General features: G+C 40.0%; 1 protein-coding gene across 1 annotated transcript; it reads left to right on the top strand.

The window, feature by feature from the left end:
* The first annotated feature begins 4,219 nt into the window (after positions 1-4,219).
* Positions 4,220-23,401, top strand: Trs23 (trafficking protein particle complex subunit 4-like protein Trs23). Its single transcript, XM_071696796.1, has 6 exons — positions 4,220-4,385; positions 6,895-7,074; positions 12,298-12,455; positions 18,117-18,236; position 20,586; positions 23,012-23,401. Exons 1-6 carry the CDS (start codon positions 4,235-4,237, stop codon positions 23,209-23,211), a joined length of 810 nt encoding a protein of 269 aa, XP_071552897.1. The 5' UTR covers positions 4,220-4,234; the 3' UTR covers positions 23,212-23,401.
* Positions 23,402-23,879: the final 478 nt, after the last annotated feature.

The following is a 23,879-nucleotide window of genomic DNA, read 5'->3' as shown; positions in this document are numbered from 1 at the left end:
TTTCTGATGCCACATGCATCTCTTGCACATGATATCACTGCTTCCTTGAATACATCCCATTCCTCACTGACTTCCCTCACATTCTTTTGCTCTAAACTTTTGCCATTCTACACTCAATCTCTCCTGGTACTTCCTCACTAAAGTCTCCTTTCCAAGCTCACTTATTCTCACCATTCTTCAACCTAACATTCTTTGAAAACCTTTACAAATCTTCACCCCACTCTCTTCAACCTAACATTCTCTGAAAACCTTTACAAATCTTCACCTCCACAAGATAGTGATCAAGCATCCCACCAGCTGCCCTTCTCAGCACACTAACATCCAAAAGTCTCTCTTTGATGCCTATCAATTGACACCATCTAATAATGCCCATTAACTATCTCTCCTACTTGCATACATATACTTGTGTATATCTCTTTTTAAACCAGGTACTCCCAATCACCAGTCTTTTTGCAGCACACAAGTCCACAAGTTCTTCACCATTTCCATTCATAACACTGAATACCCCTTATACATCAGTTATACCTTCAACTGCCACATTACTCACCTTTGCATTTAAATCACCCAAAACTGCTGACACGCTCACTCAGCTGCTCCCAAAACACTTGCCTCACAAGATCTCTTCTTATGACCAGGTGCATAAACACCAACAGTCACCCCTCTCTCTCTATTCACTTTAAGTTTTACCCAGATCAATCTAGAATTTACTTCCTTACACTCAATCATTATCTTCTCTCTAATTTTCTCTATCATTCTACCATTAGTTAGGTGCTCCAATGCCTCGTGCCCAAAATTATCCATATTTCAATCAAGCTTTCGACTTCACAGAGGCATCTACAAAAAAATGCTTCACAAAACTTGGGATATGAAATGTAAAATGCAGACAAAATGTATACAAGAAACACAGAAAAGCCCACAGTATATAGCACATAGAAAGTAAGGGGAAACTCTAATAATGATGCAAATCGACTATTTTGAAGGGCAATGAGAACTACTACCTAGATACAAAATATGGGAACAAAAATATAGAAACATTAGCTATTGAGGTAATGCAGAACAAAAACGCAGTAAGAATGTAGATAGTCCATCACTAACAACATTTAAGTTGGGCTAAGCGAATCTGTTATTGTCTGGGTGTGGAGCTGAGGTCAGGCTGGACTCGTCTGATTCAGACCTTTGTAACCCAGAACCGTTGTAAGGGAGAGTGATTAAAGGGTCACATGACACGGATTGACCTGGGTGCGTCTTGAACTCTTTTTTTTTTTTTCGCTTCTCACAATGATTTGGTTAATGTTAGGATGGGCTTCAAAATTACCTGGGGACATATTAAAGTTCTTAGTATTAGCATTCAATGACGATGCGTTTGGCATAATCAGCAGGGGTATAAAATAAGTGGATTTTCAAGATCTATGGGGGTAATCACTTTCATTACTTTAGCGATCGCATTTTTGTTATCATCCCTGCTTATTGAATGACTGTTACAGTTTTACCTATCTGGCCTATATATTTACATGCCTTGCATTTGACGGCGTAAACACTCCCAATTGTTGCATGATTTGGCCTACTATTTGTTAAGGTGTTATTGTACTGGAAAGCAACATTGCAAGCACTTTAGAACACGTCTTAGATTAGCTAAGTTAGAAAAATAGGGCAACAGCAAACATTTAGGCTAATCCATATTTGTCACATTTTTGTTACATGAAGCTTTATTCATACACCAATTGGGGTAATGTAACTGCCGAAAGATACGTCTCAAATGATTACATTCATCTACCAGGCCTATGGGATCACATATCCGTAGTGCTCCTAAAAACATAGACATAACTACAGGCATTTTCATAGAAGAATCATCTAATGAGAAATAATGAATATGCCTCTCAAGAGTTGGTAGGCCTCCTGTAGATTTTAAAGAACAAATGATCAGATTATTTATCAACACATCTAGAAAGAGCAGTTTGCCTTCTTTTTCCCATTCCATCTTGAATTTGATTGTTGGGTGGACGTTACTTAATTCATTAAAGAAAACATCACAATCTTGGGAGGATGGCCACAAGGACCACACATCATACACATAGATAAAACAGGCTTTCAGATGATTAGTTAAAATTTCAGTCTCAAAATATTCCATAAATAAATTACAAAGAATCGGACTAAGAGGGTTTCCCATGGCAAGACCAAATTTCTGTCTATAAAAATTACCTTCATGATCTTTCAAAGCTCAACTAAGTCGATGAAAGTTTTTATGGGCAGGGGCAAGTCATGGCTAAGATCATGCACTTTCTTCCTTAAATATGTAGTTGCATTAATGGGTACTTAACTGAGGTGCGATTCCACCTTCATATATATATATATATATATATATATATATATATATATATATATATATATATATATATATATATATATATCATACAAACCAACAACTAGGATCGAACCGGGACACCTGTGCCACAGGCGGGAATGATACCGTTTGGCTATGGGCCTGGATAATAGAAAATAACTATTCGAATACTATGTACTCGAATACCCTTCGTCTCACATTGGTGAGCAACGGGGTCTACACCGGTCATTTCCCAACAGGCGCACACAACCAGCAGATAGCATTTTACCGAACCTAACTGTACAACGCGGAGGTATATGAATATGAACAAAGTGCATAGGAACGAGCACCTTTATAGAACATACAAACCTCCAACACCCAGGATCGAACCCGGGTGTTTGTAGACCCGAGTCTTCATGAGAGAACCGTAATATGAAGAGGGAAGGACAAAAGAGTGAAAAGAATTCCATGACAGCCCATCCTCGTGTAGCTGGTCTTTACACAAAAAAACTGTGGGAAGCAGTAGCAAAACGCGTGCCACGGGTCCAAGCCCTTGGGGATGGGAACACGAGCAGACAACGGCACGAGAACATTGTCTAGAATAATCAATGATAAATGGTGGCACACACGGAGTAGTATCATCAACATCCTTGCATATGATCTCAGTAAGCTCATCTGATGGTACATGATGTGGGGGATCATAAGCACACTTCACCAGTGTAGGCAGAAAATCACTTTCAAGGGGAAGGAGATTTGCCGCAGTAGCAGAAAAAAAAAAGAAAAAGAGCATAGTTACTTAGTATATGCATACTGGCAAGTACATGATTTATGCATTTGCTCATCGTGAATTTTTACATTATGTATATAATTATGATTACAGCCGTGCAAGAATGGTAACGATAATCAAAGGAATGTAGTTGTTATTTGGGAAAGATGGCCTTACCCCTAGGAAAGATGGCCTTACCCCCGTCCCCCAATAGATTTTTTTTTTTATCACGAAATTATCGTGTTATTTTGAAAATGTCATCACTCAGAAAATCCGCACCTCTGTTCAGGAGGCACGAACATTTGTGAAGTGATTTTTGTGTGTGATGAAGGATGTAACGTGATTACAAATGTGATGGAGGAAGTATGTTGGACACAAAAAACGTAACAGAATGTCCCCTTCGTGATTTAATGAAAATTTTTGCCATCCTTGGCTACTAAATAAAATAATCTATAAAAAGTAGCCATTAAGATTTGAAATTCAATGATAATATTTAATATTCATGATAATGCATTTAATTTTCTGATAAAGCATATTGTATGTGTCATGTGCGCTAACAATTTTAGGTGCCGTGTTTTCGTGGTATCTGATGTTGGTATTCGCTGGCGGGTGACCAACACAATACTGGAACAGTGGGAGTAGTGTTATTAAATACCCATCATTCAATAGGTATTTTGTATTGGTAGTTTTAACATTTATTGTAATTAATAGTAAAATCAATACTTTTGGTAGATATTTAAGAACATTTTCATAAAATCCAATGACTGTGACATTGTTAAGAGATATTTGATAATCAATTTTGGATTTACACGAGCCTGAGTTAAATACGCCCACCAATTGTCAAACTCTAGTTTCCTAGTTGTCTGTTTAAACCCGGAATAGTATTGATAGTATTAAAGTTTATGGTCATAGTGACGTGAAAGTGAATCAACCCGCACCTTACAGTAAGCAGATTATAATTAATGTAAGTTTAGTTTTGCATTTTTGATTATAATAATTCCGCCTCCTGTTCTACATGAAATTGTCTTGAAACAGTTTTGTCGTCTGTTCTTGGTCCTAATTATTGTGTGTTTTTCTGGCTTAGTTGTTTATATTCTAGACGCGTTTAGTGAAGCTCCTTGTGAAGTATATGTGTTATTGGTCAGGAAATGGAAGTTGTTGGCATTTTGACGAAAGTGGTACCAGTGGATGTCTTCCACTTCGTGGAGTTGATATTAAGAAGGGGGGGGGGGGTTACCTGTAGCACATACCTCCAGAAGGCAAAGCCTCCAACGAGTGGGCAGGGCTTTGAATTAGGAAGTAAATGTGGGATGAAAACATTACACCAAGTCGTAAGAGTGAAGGGAATCGAACAATACCACTTTAGTCTAAATCTGTGAAGTAGAACTAGAGGAATACTAAAAAGCATTTCAAAATAATTCGTGACTGTCTTTACCATGCTTCATTGAAAGGTCGTTTGCAAATGACTGGCCCGTGGACAGCTGCAACACCAATCCACCTGGTCCTTGGTTGATTTATTTAGAGCTATATTTGTCTTATAGATCGATTACGAACTACACATATCTTCAGAAAACAAGATAATATACCCTTAGAGTTTAACAGTGGATGATTTTCTTTTTTGTTGTGGTGACACACTGCTCTAGCTGGCACTAGGCATTGTAATGTTCGAAATGTAAACATGAATGTAAACATGATAGAAACTGAATCTTGTAGATATGTTGAGCAAGTCCAGATATTTATGAATTTAAAGGGATTGAGTTTTTGCATAAGGGAATCTTTTCCATAGAGGATTATATTTTAGGATGATTATAGATTCTTAAACTCTCTGTTTACTTATTGAATCCATTGATGCATGGTGCCATCCACTGGAATGCATTTCAATATTGAGAAATTTTATCCATAACTAGATCTGTCATGTCCTGAGTAAGTTACCATTAGCAATAAGTGAGACTAGTATGCACCTGTTGGTGCTATTTTGCTTGCCTATAAACTTTTCTCATTTTGAAATAATTCTACTGCCAGTGAGAAACTATTCTATGAGTTTTTGCAGTTGATAATTTCATATGGTAGTTCATTCCAGGAGTCCAATGCTCCCTGTGGGAAGTACTTTCTAATGTTTTTACAAATTTGTTTCTAAAGATCTTGTAATTATTACCAATTAACACATTCCTGTTCTCTTGAAAGAACCTTGCACTAATGACGTTTTCCAATTTGTACCTATTTGTAGTATTTAGACGGGTAAGATATTCTTTTGATTTTCAAGTATTGGTATTTAACTCCACATTTTGCATGTCTCTTCCTTATTATCGAATGATAAGAAGTAACGGTGACAATCCAAAAACAACCCCTTAATTTCTTATTTGTACACCAAACAGCAATCCTGTAAGAATAGAACAAAGATTCCAAAGGTTGACCACTTACGTCCATCTTGTGATAGATTACTAATATCAGTTTGATACTCTGAAATCATAATTTGTTAATGGTTATTTCAGCATATTGTTACCAAGGGGCTTAGTAGTATTATTGATATACATTACAAATACATCATCATGGCCATTGAAAATACAGAATAATTCACTTATTCATCATTTGTTTTTTATTATGGTTTAACTGACATGCGAGATATTTTCCAATCCCTTTGTGAGAGGTGTGTGTGTGTATAATTACCTATTTGTACAGGTTGGGTAAAGAGTCATTACACTCACTGGGCCCTGACTTCTGAACTTTCAGTGTTATCAAGTAACCTTTTAAACCTTTGTAATCTGCCACCGTTCTTTGTCTCTGATTTTAGGTTATTCCACCCATCCACCAACCTAACACTAAACCAGTACTTCTAGACTTGCTTTTTAATGAACACTTTGTCATGGACCCTGGTTACTCTCATGCTGCATCTCTTGAAGGACTATCTGCTCTCATTATTGTTCACTCTGCATAGAAACATGAAGACTTATCAGGTCAGCCATCTCTCTCCTCTCTTCCATTGTGGACTGCTTTGTAAACCTCAGCATCTCATTGTAGCTGTTTTCTTAGGTACAGTACCATCTCAGTTGCCTGCTCTGTAATTCCCTTTTCTTATCTTTGTGCTGCTGCAGGTGCAGTCACCAAACTTTGAAGGCATAATCCAGTTTTTGTCCTACCTCATTAATTAATAATTTATTGAATGCAATTTTTATATTTGCCAGCTGACAGGTTGCCTATTTCCCATATCTCTTGATGTGTATCTCTGGTGATAGATAAGGCACATTGTAAACCATGAGTGTAATTTTTTTCCTGCAAAATACCAGTTACCCTGAGACTTTCTTTTGCTCTAACCCATCCTCATTACCTTACACTGATTTGGATTGAACCTCATCAGCCCCATTGAACAGGGATTAGATACATGTGAATCTGTTTAGATTATTTATCCTGAGAAAAAGTCATGACTTTTGGTAAAAATTAGAAAAATGGCCTGAAAGTACCCATAAACAATGTCTATAGTCACAAGCTAAACAGTAACTGATGTCATTGACTTGTCAGCCCAGATACATTTTCTCTGCAATTTAGAACTGCATTGGTAAAAAAAAAAAAAGATACTTTTAATGAATTTGAAATTTTGATATTACAGGACAACAGAAATCATTATAAAATACTTGAAATTTTCTGACATTTTTTCCATTCTTATATTCTCATACTCTTCATTAGGAGCAGAATATTATGTCTTAGCCTTATACTAAACACTGTGTCTGGTGGAGTACTCTATTGTAAAAGCTCAGAATAGTAAAAGTTATCAATAGGTAAGTGTTTAAACATTAATCTTATTTTCCTTCAGGTAGGATGCCTGTTTACAGTGTATATATTCTGAGCAAATCAGGAGGGCTGATATATCAACATGACCACAACATACCAACAGTAGAGAATGAGAAGACTTTCAGTTATCCTTTAGAGGTGAAGCTTGATGTACAGAACAGGAATATAGTGGTATCTTATGGTCAGCGGGATGGTATCAAAGGTAATGTCTGGACTGTTAATGTGAGTTCAAAGTTAACCCGAAAACTAAGTTTGTTGTGGGTTAAAGTAGCTTGTTAAGGCCTAGTTATATTATACATATTTCATGTTTTTTTACTATGTGTTGTCTAAAACTTCCTTAATAACACATGTCTCATGCTGTTTGCTTTAGTAGATGTATCAGTTAAGGGGTGAAACTACTAAAGGTTGGGAGGTTGGAGGAAGTGATGCACCCTTTAATATAGAAAATGGACACTTGGGCAATTTTTCTGTGTTGTTGATACCGAGAACTATCTAACACCCTTTATGTTAGGATTGCTGGTCTTACTCTCTATCACGTCAGAATGGGATTACGGGGCTAGTCATACCATCTTCGTACAAGCACCTTACACCCACTCAAACCTCACCTATTTTCTTTCACATAAGTTCTATTACCATCTGTCTGCACAATCATTTAAATGTAGTCATGATAGAGTCCAGCAAGCCTATGGGCCCAAGTCCCTGGCATTATGGGATGCTTGGAATATCCAGGTTCCCACTTGTCTCTCCTGCCAGTGAGAGGGAGAGTTCAGACAGTAGTCTTACTGGCCCTTTCCACGACTTTTCTCTCCCTGATAGACGTCTCTTTTTCTGTTCAAATATACTAACATTCATGGTCTATTTGGTGACCTCTTTTCTGTTGATTTTGCACTGTCTAGTTCCTCTTCTAGTATCTTACCTCTATCTGAGACCTACTTGTTTATTGATTTTCTCACTAGCCCCTTTCTCATATCCAACTATAATCTCTACTCACGGTTCTGGTTCAGAGGTGGTTTCTGTGCTCATTCCAACATTATCACACCTATTGCATGCCTCGAGGACCTTGAGTCCCCAAGCATTGATGTTACCTGGCTTAAGGTCTGGCTTCCTACTACCACAATTTTCCTTTGTTTCTCCTGCTGCTTCTCTACTTCTACAAATTTTATATCTCTCTTCAACTATCTAAACTGCTGCCATGAGGCGGTGACATCTCACCCATAAGCTGAGATCCTCTTTCTAGGGGATTTCAGTGTTCACCATAGGGAATGATTGAATTCCTTCCATTAGAATGGTGGGGATATTGAAGTTCTCATGTTCTCCATTCTCAGTGATCTAGCGCAAAGCTTTCACTGCCTCTTATCTCTCTTCTAAACCATTCTCCCTGACCCTCTCACTTCGAACAACACCCCAACCAAAACCCCCTATATCTGCCATTCTGTAATTGAACACATTCAGCAAGCCTTCAAAATACTCACTTCATCGCTACCTGTTGATACCTCCCCACTTGCCGCCTTCACTGGTGTTCCCATTTGTTATCTTGTCTTATGCCCGTTATTTACCTCATTCCAAAACATCTTTTTATTCCCCCTAAGATTTAATGACACTCTCTCACTCCAGCTCTCATTTACCCTCTTTTTCACCTCTTGCACTTTTCTCTTGACCTCCTGCCACTTTCTTTTATACATCTCCCAGTCATTTGCACTACTTCCCTGCAAGTATTGTATAAATGCCTTTCGTTTCTCTCTCAAAACAACCTTACTTCCTCATCCCACTGCTCACTACCCTTTCTAATCTGCCCACCTCCCACCTTTCTCATGCCACATGCATCTTTTGCACAGGCCATCACAGCTTCAGTAAATACATCCCATTCCTCACTCACTCCCTTCACGTCATTTGCTCTCATCTTTTGCCATTCTACACTCAGTCTTTCCTGGTACTTCCTCACACAAGTCTCCTTTCCAAGCTTCACTTACTCTTACCACTCTCTTCTCCCCAACATCCTCTCCTCTACAAAATTTTCACCTTTGCCTCTACAAATTGTGATCAGACATCCCTCCAGCTGCCCTTCTTAGCACATTAACATCCATAAGTCTCTTTTACATGCTTAGCGATGAACACATAATTCAATAATGCCCTTTGACCATCTCTCCTACTCACATACCTATACTTATGTACATCTCTCTTTTTAAACCAGGTATTCCCAATCACCGGTCCTTTTTCAGCACACAAATCCACAAGCTCTTCACCATTTGCATTTACAACACTGAACACCCCATGTACACCAGTTATACCCCCACTGCCACATTACTTCCCATTTAAATCACCCGTCACCATGACTTGGTCTCGTGCATCAAAGCTGCTCTCAAAACACTTGCCTCTCATGATCTTTCTTCTCATGACCAGGTGCATTGGCACCAATAATCATTCATCTTTCTCCATCCACTTTCAGTTTTACCCAAATCAATCTAGAATTTACTTCCTTACACTCTATCACATACTCCCACAACTGCTTCAGGAGTAGCACTACTCTTTCCTTAGCTCATGTCCTTTCCCCAACCTCTGACTTTACTCCCAAGACTTTCCCCAAATACTCTTCCCCTTTACCCTTGAGCTTCATTTCACTCAGAGCCAGAACATCCAAGTTTCTTTCCTCAAACATACCACCTATCTCTCCTTTCTTCTCATCTTGGTTACTTCCACGCACATTCAGACACCCCAATATGAGCCATCGAGGAGGATGAGCACTCCCCACTTGACTTCTGTTCCCCTTTTTAGAAATTTAAATACGGGGGGGGGTCCCCATACATATTCGCCATTTCCCATGTTAGTGAGATAGCATTAAGAATCGAGGACTGAACCTGAGGGAAAATCCTCACATTGACCCCTTCTCTTTTCCTTCTTTTGGGAGAAAGAATACTTTCCACATATTCCCTGTGTATTGTAGAAGGCAACTAAAAGGGGAGGGAGTGCAGGGCTGGAAATCCTCCCCTCCAGTTTTTACTTTTTCAAAAGAAGAAACAGAGAAGGGGGGCCTAGTGAGGAGTTTCCCATTAAAGCTCAGTCCTCAGTTCTTCATGCTACCTAACTAATGTGGGAAATGGCGAATATATATTCCATACTATTCGCCATTTCCCGCATTAGCAAGGTAGCGTTAAGAACAGAGGACTGGGCCTTTGAGGGAATATCCTCACCTGGCCCCTTCTCTGTTCCTTCTTTTGGTTACAAGGCATGGGCAATAGATAGAGTTGTGCAGAGGAGGGTGGATGTGTTGGAAATGAGATGTTTGAGGACAATATATGGTGTGAGGTGGTTTGATTGAGTAAGTAATGAAAGGATAAGAGAGATGTATGGTAATAAAAAGAGTGTAGTTTGGTTTGTGCCTTTTTGAGTGGCAGTGGTTGATCTTTCAGGGTTATGTTAATTTGAAAGTTGAGTTCATGTCTGTAAGGGGTTGAAAGGTTGACAGCAGATATCTTAGGAGATGCAGACAGTCTGTTTTGTGAAAATAAATGTTCTGGTTACAAGATGTGATGTTACAAATTTGGTGTTGCTTGTTCTGTTAGGGTCGTGTGATGTGTATGTAAAGTCATCTACATATACGAGGACTTTCTAATTGTGGTTTGTAGGGGCACAGGGAGATTATGTAGGGAGAGATTGAAGCAGGTTGGAGTGTGACTGGGACCCAGTGAACCATATTCTTTTGTTTTGTGTTGTATGCGTGTATATGTGTATGTATATCATTGTATATAAATGTATATATATCATTGTATGTATGTATATCATTGTATGACTCATGGTGAGGTGCCTGAGGATTGGCAGAATGCGTGCATAGTGCCATTGTACAAAGGCAAAGGGGATAAGAGTGAGTGCTCAAATTTCAGAGGTATAAGTTTGTTGAGTATTCCTGGTAAATTATATGGGAGGGTATTGATTGAGAGGGTGAAGGCATGTACAGAGCATCAGATTGGAGAAGAGCAGTGTGGTTTCAGAAGTGGTAGAGGATGTGTGGATCAGGTGTTTGCTTTGAAGAATGTATGTGAGAAATACTTAGAAAAGCAAATGGATTTGTATGTAGCATTTATGGATCTGGAGAAGGCATATGATAGAGTTGATAGAGATGCTCTGTGGAAGGTATTAGGAATATATGGTGTGGGAGGCAAGTTGTTAGAAGCAGTGAAAAGTTTTTATCGAGGATGTAAGGCATGTGTACGTGTAGGAAGAGAGGAAAGTGATTGGTTCTCAGTGAATGTAGGTTTGTGGCAGGGGTGTGTGATGTCTCCATGGTTGTTTAATTTGTTTATGGATGGGGTTGTTAGGGAGGTGAATGCAAGAGTTTTGGAAAGAGGGGCAAGTATGAAGTCTGTTGGGGATGAGAGAGCTTGGGAAGTGAGTCAGTTGTTGTTCGCTGATGATACAGCGCTGGTGGCTGATTCATGTGAGAAACTGCAGAAGCTGGTGACTGAGTTTGGTAAAGTGTGTGAAAGAAGAAAGTTAAGAGTAAATGTGAATAAGAGCAAGGTTATTAGGTACAGTAGGGTTGAGGGTCAAGTCAATTGGGAGGTAAGTTTGAATGGAGAAAAACTGGAGGAAGTAAAGTGTTTTAGATATCTGGGAGTGGATCTGGCAGCGGATGGAACCATGGAAGCGGAAGTGGATCATAGGGTGGGGGAGGGGGCGAAAATCCTGGGAGCCTTGAAGAATGTGTGGAAGTCGAGAACATTATCTCGGAAAGCAAAAATGGGTATGTTTGAAGGAATAGTGGTTCCAACAATGTTGTATGGTTGCAAGGCGTGGGCTATGGATAGAGTTGTGCGCAGGAGGGTGGATGTGCTGGAAATGAGATGTTTGAGGACAATGTGTGGTGTGAGGTGGTTTGATCGAGTAAGTAACGTAAGGGTAAGAGAGATGTGTGGAAATAAAAAGAGCATGGTTGAGAGAGCAGAAGAGGGTGTTTTGAAATGGTTTGGGCACATGGAGAGAATGAGTGAGGAAAGATTGACCAAGAGGATATATGTGTCGGAGGTGGAGGGAACGAGGAGAAGTGGGAGACCAAATTGGAGGTGGAAAGATGGAGTGAAAAAGATTTTGTGTGATCAGGGGCCTGAACATGCAGGAGGGTGAAAGGAGGGCAAGGAATAGAGTGAATTGGATCGATGTGGTATACTGGGGTTGACGTGCTGTCAGTGGATTGAATCAGGGCATGTGAAGCGTCTGGGGTAAACCATGGAAAGCTGTTTGGGTATGTATATTTGCGTGTGTGGACGTGTATGTATATACATGTGTATGGGGGTGGGTTGGGCCATTTCTTTCGTCTGTTTCCTTGCGCTACCTCGCAAACGCGGGAGACAGCGACAAAGAAAAAAAAATATCATTGTAGATATTATAGGAATGTACAGTGACCTCATTTAGTATTTTTTATAAATTGCAGTGGGTCATACATTAGTAGCTGTGAATGGCATAAAAGTCACTGGCCAGCAGCTTGATGATGGCCGTGATGCAATGGAAGTTTTGGCTGATGAAGCAAATTACCCAATCAACCTTAAATTTGCGAGACCCAGACTCACAACAAATGAGAAAATCTTCCAGGTACTTATACTATATAAGACATTTTTTGAAATTTTTTGTCATATGTGTATGTATGGTGAACCTTTAAATGCTTGTTGTAGAAATTATACCACTCACAAGAGTTACTGATGTTGCTAATATTTTTCTTTTTATATTTGATCGTTGTTTTCTGCATTAGCAAGGTAATGCCGGGAACAGATGAAGAATGGCCACATATACTTACATCCATCCTCTACCTGTTACATGTAATGCACTGAAACCACAACCAGGACCCACAAACATTTACCGCAGATGCTTCTTATACCCTGGTTCAGTTCAGTGGCAGTACATTGACCCCAGTGAATCATATCATTCTGATTCACTCTGTCCCCTGCAAGCCTTTCACCTTCCTGCATGTTCTGGCCCCAGTCACTCAAAATCTTTTTCACTCCATCCATCCATCTCCAGTTTGGTCTCCTGGTTCTCTTAGTTCCCTCCTCTTCTGACTCATATATCCCCATTGTCAGCCTTTCCTCTCTCATTCTCTCCATATGTCCAAACCATTTTAGTGGTAATAAAAAAGAGTGCAGCTGAGACAGCTAAGGAAGATTCCTTAGCTGTCTCAGCTGCACTCTTTTTTATTACCACTCTTCTCTCTTACCCTTTCATTCCTTGCTCAGTTGAACCTTTTACACCACTTATTTTCCTCAAACATTTAATTTCCAACCCATGCACCCCTCTCTGCACAGCCTTATCTATAGCCCACGCCCTGCATCCATATAATATTGATGGGACTACTATACCTGCAAACACACCCATTTTTATCCTCCCTGATAATGATCTCTCTTTCCACACATTCTTCAGTGCTCCCAGAACCTTCACCCCCTCAACCATCCTATAACTCACTTTTGCTTCCATGGGTCCATTTACTGTTATGTTCACTCTCAGGTAGATTATCTAAAATGCTTCACTTCTGCTAAAGTTTTCATCATAACTTATACCCCAATTAATATGCTCCTTTACCCTGCTAAGCATAATAACCTAGCTTTTATTCACATTTACTTTCAAATTCCTTCCTTCACACATTCTTACAAACTCAGTTAGCAACTTCAGTTTCTCACTCGAATCTGCCACCAGTGCTGTAACACCAGCAAAGAAGAACAACTGACACTTCCCAAGCCCTCTCATCCCCTGCAGACTGCATACTTTCCCCTTTCTCGAAGACCTGCATTTTTACCTCCTGTGCAACCCATCCATAAATAAATTGAACAACCATGGTGACATTTCACACACCCCTACCATGAGCCAACCTTCAGTTAAAACCATTCACTCTCCTCTCTTCCTATTTGCACACATGCTTTAGACCCTTGATAAGAATATCTCTCTGCTTATAGCAGATTTCTTCCCACACCGTATTTTCTTTAAATCTTCCACAAGACATCTCTATCAACCCATTCATTTGCTTTTACCAGATCCTTAAATGCCTCATACAAATCCATGTCTTTCTCTATGTATTTCTCACATTCTTTAAAGCAAACACCTGATCCACACATATTCTACCACTTCTGAAACCACACTGCTACTCCCCAATCTGATGCTCTGTACATGCCTTCACCCTCTCAATCAGTACCCTTCCATACGACTTACCAGGTATACTCATCAAACTGATATCTGTTTAGTTTGAACACTTACCATTATACAGTGGCACTGTACATGCAATCTGCCAATCCTCAGGCACCTCACCATGATCCATACATACACTGCAAATCCTAAGTAACCAGTCAACAGCACAGTCACCCACTTTCTTCATAAATTCAACTGCAATACCATTCACTCCAGCCGCTTAACACATTTCATCTTATGCAAGGCTTCCTCCAAACCACTCTCCATGACTCTTAATTTACATACTACCTTGACCCAAACACCCTATCATCTAACATGTTCAACAGCCCTTCAAAATGCTCACTCCATTCTGCCTCACTTTATCACTTACTGTTACCACTTTACCAATTTTCCCATTTGTTTTCTTGATTTTCGCACAAACTTCAGTTTCTTCCAAAATATCTTATTCTCCGTGAGGTTTACTGATACTTGCTCACCCCAATTCTCATTTCTTCTCCTTTTCATCCTCTATAATTTCCTTTTGAACTCTTGCTGCTTTTTCTTATATCTCTCCCATTTATTCATGCTCCTTCTCTGTAAGTACCACCTGAATACTTCTCTTTTCTTTTTCATTCACAACTTTTCATTGTCATCTGTAACCTGCCCATCCTTTTGCATGCCACATGCATCTCTTGCACATGCCAGCACTGCTTATAGAAATGCCTGCCATTCCTTGCCCACTACTTCCTTGGCTTTGTTTACTCACCTTTTGCCATTCTACACTCAAGCTCTCCTGGTATTTTGTCACTCAAGTCTCTTTTCCAATCTCATTTATTTTCACCATTTTCCTCTTACCCATTATGTTTCCTCTTTTGAAAATCTCAACACATCTTCACCCTTGCCTGTACAAGGTAATGATCAGATATCCCATGTCACCATATTCACTCCCAAAAGTTTTTCTTTTGCGCAAGTGTCAGTTTGTACATAATCCTTTAATGCTCGCTGATCGTATTTGCTACTTACTTACATATACTTGTTGGTAAGGATATTCAGTGTATGTATGGATCTTGGTGAAGTGCCTGAGGATTGGCGGAATGCATGCATAGTGCCATTGTACAAAGACAAAGTGGATAAAGGCTCAAATTACAGAGGCATAAATTAGTGGAGTATTCCTAGGAAATTATATGGGAGGGTATTGATTGAGAGGGTTAAGACATGTACAGAGCATCAGATTGGGGAAGAGCAATGTGGTTTCTGAAATGGTAGAGGATGTGTGGATCAGGTGTTTGCTTTGAAGAATGCATGTGAGAAATGCCTAGAAAAACAGATGGATTAGTATGTAGCATTTATGGATCTGGAGAAGGCATATGATTGGGTGGATAGAGATGCTTTGTGGAATGCTGTAAAAGTATATGGTGTGGGAGGTAAGTTGCTAGAAGCAGTGAAATGTTTTTACCAAGGATGTAGGGCATGTGTAAGAGTAGGAAGAGAGGAAATTGATTGGTTCCCAGTGAATATCAGTTTGCGGCATGGGTGCGTGATGTCTCCATGGTTGTTTAATTTGTTAATGGATGGGATGGTTAGGGAGGTGAATGGAAGAGTTTTGGAGAGAGGGGCAAGTATGCAGTCTGTTCTGGATGAGAGGGCTTAGGAAGTGAGTCAGCTGTTGTTTCCTGATGATACAGCACTGGTGACTGATTCGGGTGAGAAACTGCAGAAGTTGGTGACTGAGTTTGGTAAAGTGTGTGAAAGAAGAAAGTTGAGAGTAAATGTGAATAAGAGCAAGGTTATTAGATTCAGTAGGGTTGAGGGACAAGTTAAGTGGGAGGTAAGCTTGAATGGAGAAAAACTGGATGAAGTGAAGTGATTTAGATATCTGGGAGTGGACTTGGCAGTGAATGGAAGCATGGAAGCAGAAGTGAGTCCCAGGGTGGGGAGGGAGCATTGAAGAATATGTGGAAGGCGATAATGTTATCTTGGAGAGCAGAAATGGGTATGTTTGAAGGAATAGTTGTTCCAACAATGTTATATGGTTTTGAGACATGGGTTATAGATAGGGTTTTGCAGAGGAGGGTGGATGTGTTGGAAATGAAATGCTTGAGGACAATATGTGGTGTGAGATGGTTTGATTGAGTAAGTAATGGAAGGGTAAGAAAGATGTGTGGTAATATAGTGTGGTTGAGAGAGCAGAAGAGGGTGTGTTGAAATGGTTTGGAGAGAATGAGTGAGGAAAGATTGACAAAAAGGATATATGTGTCAGAGGTGGAGGGAAGAAGGAGAAGCAGGAGACCAAATTGGAGGTGGAAGGATGGAGTGAAAAAGATTTTGAGTGATCGGGGCCCGAACATACAGGAGTGTGAAAGGCATGCAAGAAATAGTGAATTGGAACGATGTGGTATACTGGGGTGGACGTGCTGTCAATGGATTGAACCAGGGCATGTGAAGTGTCTGGGGTAAACCATGGAAAGCTTTGTGGGTCCTGGATGTGGAAAGGGAGCTGTGGTTTCAGGTGCATTACACATGACAGCTAGAGACTGAGTGTGAACAAATGTGGCCTTTTTTGTCTGTTCCTGGCGCTGCCTCACTGGACGGGGGGGATACTATTTCATGTGTGGCGGGTTGGCGACAGGAATGGATGAATAATATGTGGAAGGTGAGAACGTTATCTTGGAGAGCAGAAATGGTTATGTTTGAAGGAATAGTGGTTCCAACAATGTTATATGATTGTGAGACATGGGCTATAGATAGGGTTGTGCAGAGGAGGGTGGATATATTGGAAATGAAATGTTTGAGGACAATATGTGGTGTGAGGTGGTTTGATCAAGTAAGTAATGAAAGGGTACGAGAGATGTGTGGTAATAGAAAGAGTGTGGTTGAGAGAGCTGAAGAGGGTGTGTTGAAATGGTTTGGTCACATGGAAAGAATGAATGAGGAAAGATTGACAAAGGGGATATATGTGTGAGAGGTAGAGGGAACGAGGAGAAGTGGGAGACCAAATTGGAGGTGGAAGGATGGAGTGAAAAAGATTTTGAGCAATCGGGGCCTGAACATGGAGGAGGTTGAAAGTCGTGCAAGGAATAGAGTGGTATCAATGGATTGAACCAGGGCGTGTGAAGCGTTTGGGGTAAACCATGGAAAGTTTTGTGGGGCCTGGATGTGGAAAGGGAGCTGTGGTTTCGGTGCATTATACATGACTGCTAGCAACTGAGTTGTCTTTTCCTAGTGCGTGCAGGGGGAGGGGGGTGTCATTTCATGTGTGGCGGGGTGGCGACAGGAATGAATAAAGGCAGCAAGTATGAATTATGTACATGTGTATATATGTATATGTCTGTGTATGTATATGTATGTATACGTTGAAATGTATATGTATGTATATGTGCGTGTGTGGATGTTTATGTATATATATGTGTATGTGGGTGGGTTGGGCCATTCTTTTGTCTGTTTCCTTGCACTACCTCACTGATGTGGGAGACTGACAAAGTATAAGTATAATAAATATAAAAGTATATACATATATGTATGTATATGTTGAAATATATAGGTATGTATATGTGCCTGTTTGGGTGTTTATGTACATAAATGTGTATGTGGGTGGGTTGGGCCATTCTTTCGTGTTTCCTTGCGCTACCTCGCTTTACTCGGGAGACGGCGATTAAGTATGATAATATTGATAATATCAACATATACATACATATACATAGACATATACATTTATACACATGTACAGAATTTTTGGTAAAGTTCTTGTGGATGTTTTAGAAAAGTGATTTTATTAATTGGTGAATGTTTGATAAAACCTCATGGCTGTAAAACTTGGTACTTCAGTTGTATTGTCTGGATGATTTTCCATATAAAAGTATATAAGTTACTGGGTGGCTAAACCTTTATTTGCTAACGGGGGTTGCAAACATACCAAATACAAGCTAGTTAGAACAACTGAAATTAGAATTTATTCATAATTTTATCAGACAGCTTACAGAAGTTGTTTGTTTAGGGCTTTACCACAAAGAAAAGTGGTTATATCATTTGTCAAGTATCTTTATTGTTGATAATTTTGTAGAGAAGATGGCAGTAGTATAATTTTTCATTTTTTATTTTCAGGCTTCCATGTTTTATCCTCTGTATGCTCTTGCAGTTCAGCTCAGCCCAGAACAGAAAAGCTCAGGCATAGAGGTCCTGGAAGCAGATAACTTTAGGATGAACTGTTTTCAGACTTTACAGGTATGATGACTTTAGGCTTATCCCTATCATGGATATGCTCTTTACCCATGTTTATTGTCTCATAATCCTCCATTCATAAAAAAAAGTAAATCAAGCATTTATAACGCTTTGGAAGATCATTTGGCCATATAATAGAAAAGGGATAGAATACTGGAAGATTCAAAGATTTCTTTGCAATATTACTTTATGCCAGTGCTGTCCAGCCTTTGTCATTTTGCAGTGCATTTGCAAATTTGTTTCAGCTTTTTGACACAGTACCCTTGAGCTTTTCACTGCATGATGGTTGAAAAACACTGTATGCAAATGTATACTTTTATGTCATGCTCATACCCTTTCAGGAACTGATATACTGAAAACTAATAATGCTGTTGCAGTGATAAAGCTATTGTAATCTGAAGGTCAGCAGAATATTTTTAGAAATGATGAGGGAACTTTTTTTTTTTTTTTTTCATACTATTTGCCATTTCCCGCGTTAGCGAGGTAGCGTTAAGAACAGAGAACTAGGCCTTAGAGGGAATATCCTCACCTGACCCCCTTCTCTGTTCCTTCTTTTGGAAAATTAAAAAAAAAACAAGAAAGGGGAGGATTTCCAGCCACCCGCTCCCTCCCCTTTTAGTCGCCTTCTACGACACGCAGGGAATACGTGGGAAGTATTCTTTCTCCCCTATCCCCAGGGATAGATGAGGGAACTTAGAATATTATATATGAAGTATGTACTGCAAGTCTTTTTACTGTCCATTAATATCCATTGCATTTTCCTCCAGTGTCCAGAGGTTGCTTATGCAATATTTACTTCATTTAACTCTTCTTTTGTCCATCTTTTAGAAATTGAAATACAATGAATACAATAAGGGAGGTGTCTTCAGCCCTCTGTTCCCACCCAGTTTAGTCGTGTTCTAAGACTTACAGGGAAAACAAAGGTTCAGTTCTTTTTCTTCTTCCCATGTCACCCCACATGGCAAGAATGATTGAGGAGAGGTTGACGAAGAAGATATAAGTGTCAGACATGGAGGGGGTAAGGAGAAGGGAGAGTTCAAATCGGAGATGGAAGGATGGAGTGAAAAAGATCTTAAGTGCTAAGGACCTGATCATGCAGGAGGATGAAAGGTGTGCATAGGATAGAGTGCATTGGAGTGACATGGTATACATGGGGCAATTTGAAGTCAGTTGACTGAACTGGGGCATATGAAGCAGCCGGGGGAAACCACGAAAAGGTCAGAGGCATCTTTTTGGATGGAGGGCTGTTTCATTGCATTACATGACATCTAGAGAACGGATGAGCATATGCGACTAACACACTTAAAGTGTTGAACAAATATAAAAGAAAGAATTTTGTTCTTGCTTGTCTCTTTAGATTACAGTTATTATATCCAAACCATAAAAAAGTGATTAATGTATATATTCATTCATTATTCATAAATATACACATATTTATTTGTATTATCCCTGGAGATAGGGGAGAAAGAATACTTCTAAAGTATTCCCTGCATGTCGTAGAAGGCAACTAAAAGGGGAGGGAGTGGGGGGGGCTGGAAATCCTCCCCTTCCGTTTATAATTTTCCAAATGAATTAACGGAGAGGTGGCCCAAGTGAGGATATACCCTCTAAAGCTCTCTCCTCTGTTCTTTTTTTTTTCCCAAAATAAGGAACAGAGAAGGGGGCCAGGTGAGGATATTCCCTCAAAGACCCAGTCCTCTGTTCTTAATGCTACCTCGCTAATGCGGGAAATGGCGAATAGTTTGAAAAAAAAAAAAAAGGAGTAGCAGTACTCCTGAAACAGGAGTTGTGGAAGTATGTGATAGAATGTAAGAAAGTAAATTCTCGATTAATATGGGTAAAACTGAAAGTTGATGGGGAGAGATGGGTGATTATTGGTGCATATGCACCTGGGCATGAGAAGAAAGATCATGAGAGGCAAGTGTTTTGGGAGCAGCTGAATGAGTGTGTTAGTGGTTTTGATGCACGAGACCGGGTTATAGTGTTGGGTGATTTGAATGCAAAGGTGAGTAATGTGGCAGTCGAGGGAATAATTGGTATACATGGGGTGTTCAGTGTTGTAAATGGAAATGGTGAAGAGCTTGTAGATTTATGTGCTGAAAAGGGACTGATGATTGGGAATACCTGGTTTAAAAAGCGAGATATACATAAGTATACTTATGTAAGTAGGAGAGATGGCCAGAGAGCGTTATTGGATTACGTGTTAATTGACAGGCGCGCGAAAGAGAGACTTTTGGATGTTAATGTGCTGAGAGGTGCAACTGGAGGGATGTCTGATCATTATCTTGTGGAGGCTAAGGTGAAGATTTGTATGGGTTTCCAGAAAAGAAGAGTAAATGTTGGGGTGAAGAGGGTGGTGAGAGTAAGTGAGCTTGGGAAGGAGACTTGTGTGAGGAAGTACCAGGAGAGACTGAGTAAAGAATGGAAAAAGGTGAGAACAATGGAAGTAAGGGGAGTGGGGGAGGAATGGGATGTATTTAGGGAATCAGTGATGGATTGCGCAAAAGATGCTTGTGGCATGAGAAGAGTGGGAGGTGGGTTGATTAGAAAGGGTAGTGAGTGGTGGGATGAAGAAGTAAGAGTATTAGTGAAAGAGAAGAGAGAGGCATTTGGACGATTTTTGCAGGGAAAAAATGAAATTGAGTGGGAGACGTATAAAAGAAAGAGACAGGAGGTCAAGAGAAAGGTGCAAGAGGTGAAAAAAAGGGCAAATGAGAGTTGGGGTGAGAGAGTATCATTAAATTTTAGGGAGAATAAAAAGATGTTCTGGAAGGAGGTAAATAAAGTGCGTAAGACAAGGGAGCAAATGGGAACTTCAGTGAAGGGCGCAAATGGGGAGGTGATAACAAGTAGTGGTGATGTGAGAAGGAGATGGAGTGAGTATTTTGAAGGTTTGTTGAATGTGTTTGATGATAGAGTGGCAGATATAGGGTGTTTTGGTCGAGGTGGTGTGCAAAGTGCGAGGGTTAGGGAAAATGATTTGGTAAACAGAGAAGAGGTAGTAAAAGCTTTGCGGAAGATGAAAGCCGGCAAGGCAGCAGGTTTGGATGGTATTGCAGTGGAATTTATTAAAAAAGGGGGTGACTGTATTGTTGACTGGTTGGTAAGGTTATTTAATGTATGTATGACTCATGGTGAGGTGCCTGAGGATTGGCGGAATGCGTGCATAGTGCCATTGTACAAAGGCAAAGGGGAAAAGAGTGAGTGCTCAAATTACAGAGGTATAAGTTTGTTGAGTATTCCTGGTAAATTATATGGGAGGGTATTGATTGAGAGGGTGAAGGCATGTACAGAGCATCAGATTGGGGAAGAGCAGTGTGGTTTCAGAAGTGGTAGAGGATGTGTGGATCAGGTGTTTGCTTTGAAGAATGTATGTGAGAAATACTTAGAAAAGCAAATGGATTTGTATGTAGCATTTATGGATCTGGAGAAGGCATATGATAGAGTTGATAGAGATGCTCTGTGGAAGGTATTAAGAATATATGGTGTGGGAGGAAAGTTGTTAGAAGCAGTGAAAAGTTTTTATCAAGGATGTAAGGCATGTGTACGTGTAGGAAGAGAGGAAAGTGATTGGTTCTCAGTGAATGTAGGTTTGCGGCAGGGGTGTGTGATGTCTCCATGGTTGTTTAATTTGTTTATGGATGGGGTTGTTAGGGAGGTGAATGCAAGAGTTTTGGAAAGAGGGGCAAGTATGAAGTCTGTTGGGGATGAGAGAGCTTGGGAAGTGAGTCAGTTGTTGTTCGCTGATGATACAGCGCTGGTGGCTGATTCATGTGAGAAACTGCAGAAGCTGGTGACTGAGTTTGGTAAAGTGTGTGGAAGAAGAAAGTTAAGAGTAAATGTGAATAAGAGCAAGGTTATTAGGTACAGTAGGGTTGAGGGTCAAGTCAATTGGGAGGTGAGTTTGAATGGAGAAAAACTGGAGGAAGTGAAGTGTTTTAGATATCTGGGAGTGGATCTGGCAGCGGATGGAACCATGGAAGCGGAAGTGGATCATAGGGTGGGGGAGGGGGCAAAAATTCTGGGGGCCTTGAAGAATGTGTGGAAGTCGAGAACATTATCTCGGAAAGCAAAAATGGGTATGTTTGAAGGAATAGTGGTTCCAACAATGTTGTATGGTTGCGAGGCGTGGGCTATGGATAGAGTTGTGCGCAGGAGGATGGATGTGCTGGAAATGAGATGTTTGAGGACAATGTGTGGTGTGAGGTGGTTTGATCGAGTGAGTAACGTAAGGGTAAGAGAGATGTGTGGAAATAAAAAGAGCGTGGTTGAGAGAGCAGAAGAGGGTGTTTTGAAGTGGTTTGGGCACATGGAGAGAATGAGTGAGGAAAGATTGACCAAGAGGATATATGTGTCGGAGGTGGAGGGAACGAGAAGAGGGAGACCAAATTGGAGGTGGAAAGATGGAGTGAAAAAGATTTTGTGTGATCGGGGCCTGAACATGCAGGAGGGTGAAAGGAGGGCAAGGAATAGAGTGAATTGGAGTGATGTGGTATACCGGGGTTGACGTGCTGTCAGTGGATTGAATCAAGGCATGTGAAGCGTCTGGGGTAAACCATGGAAAGCTGTGTAGGTATGTATATTTGCGTGTGTGGACGTATGTATATACATGTGTATGGGGGGGGGGGGTTGGGCCATTTCTTTCGTCTGTTTCCTTGCGCTACCTCGCAAACGCGGGAGACAGCGACAAAGTATAATATATATATATATATATATATATATATATATATATATATATATGCATGTATATGTGTACATTTTTTTTTTTTCTTTTTCAGGAGTGAAATTCATGGTGATCTCAGACACAAAGCAAAGTGGAATTGATGCCCTTCTTCATCGTGTGTATGAAATCTACTCCGATTATGCCCTCAAAAACCCCTTTTATTCCTTAGAGATGCCTATCAGATGTGAATTATTTGATGAACATCTAAAAACTACTCTGGAACAAGCAGAGAGATCAGGAATAAGTAATGTGTGAATGATTTTTTTTCCCCCAAGGCCTTTAGTGTAAGGGATATGATTTGTAATTATGGAAGAGAGAGACCCTTATTTTAACCCTTACACATAGTCTACCTGAAAACCTGGTTGCTGCTGTGTGTGCAAAAAAAAAATATATAAAGCTCAAAAAAGTTATATTCCCATAAAATAAAAGACGTATGCAAAATTAATCACTAAATCCTTTGTCGACCTTTGTCTTTGTAGTGGAGATTTGAAGTGAATGTCTATGGGGTGCCCAGACCAGTACCTTCGTGCATCAGGAGGAGCGAGTGATGTATAGCAAGGGATGAGGGGTTGGTGTCAAGTGTTTACAACAATGGCTTGGTAATCTCTCATGTGATGTAAGTTTCAGTTGGTCATGTACCAACAATTGATGAACATTGCAGTTACTATATCCCCATAAAAAAAGTGAATAACTGATGTGAATGTAGAAACCTTTTTTCTAAAAATGATTGCAAACGGAAAGGTTCCTTTGCACTAAGCTTCCTTTGTATACCACCTTTACTGTGGCTGGAGGTAGATGTACACACTATTGACATGTCACAATAAGGACATCCAAACAAAAGATAAAGTGAGAAACTGCCATAAACAAGTTTATATTAAGAAATACTGTAAAGTTTATGCTTCACTAACTCTCTTTCTCTTTCA

The sequence above is a fragment of the Panulirus ornatus genome, chromosome 1, assembly GCF_036320965.1.
Source record: "Panulirus ornatus isolate Po-2019 chromosome 1, ASM3632096v1, whole genome shotgun sequence".
Taxonomy (NCBI): Eukaryota; Metazoa; Arthropoda; class Malacostraca; order Decapoda; family Palinuridae; genus Panulirus; species Panulirus ornatus.
The sequence above is the reverse complement of the archived record's forward strand: the minus strand, read 5'-3'. Positions and strand labels throughout refer to the sequence as shown.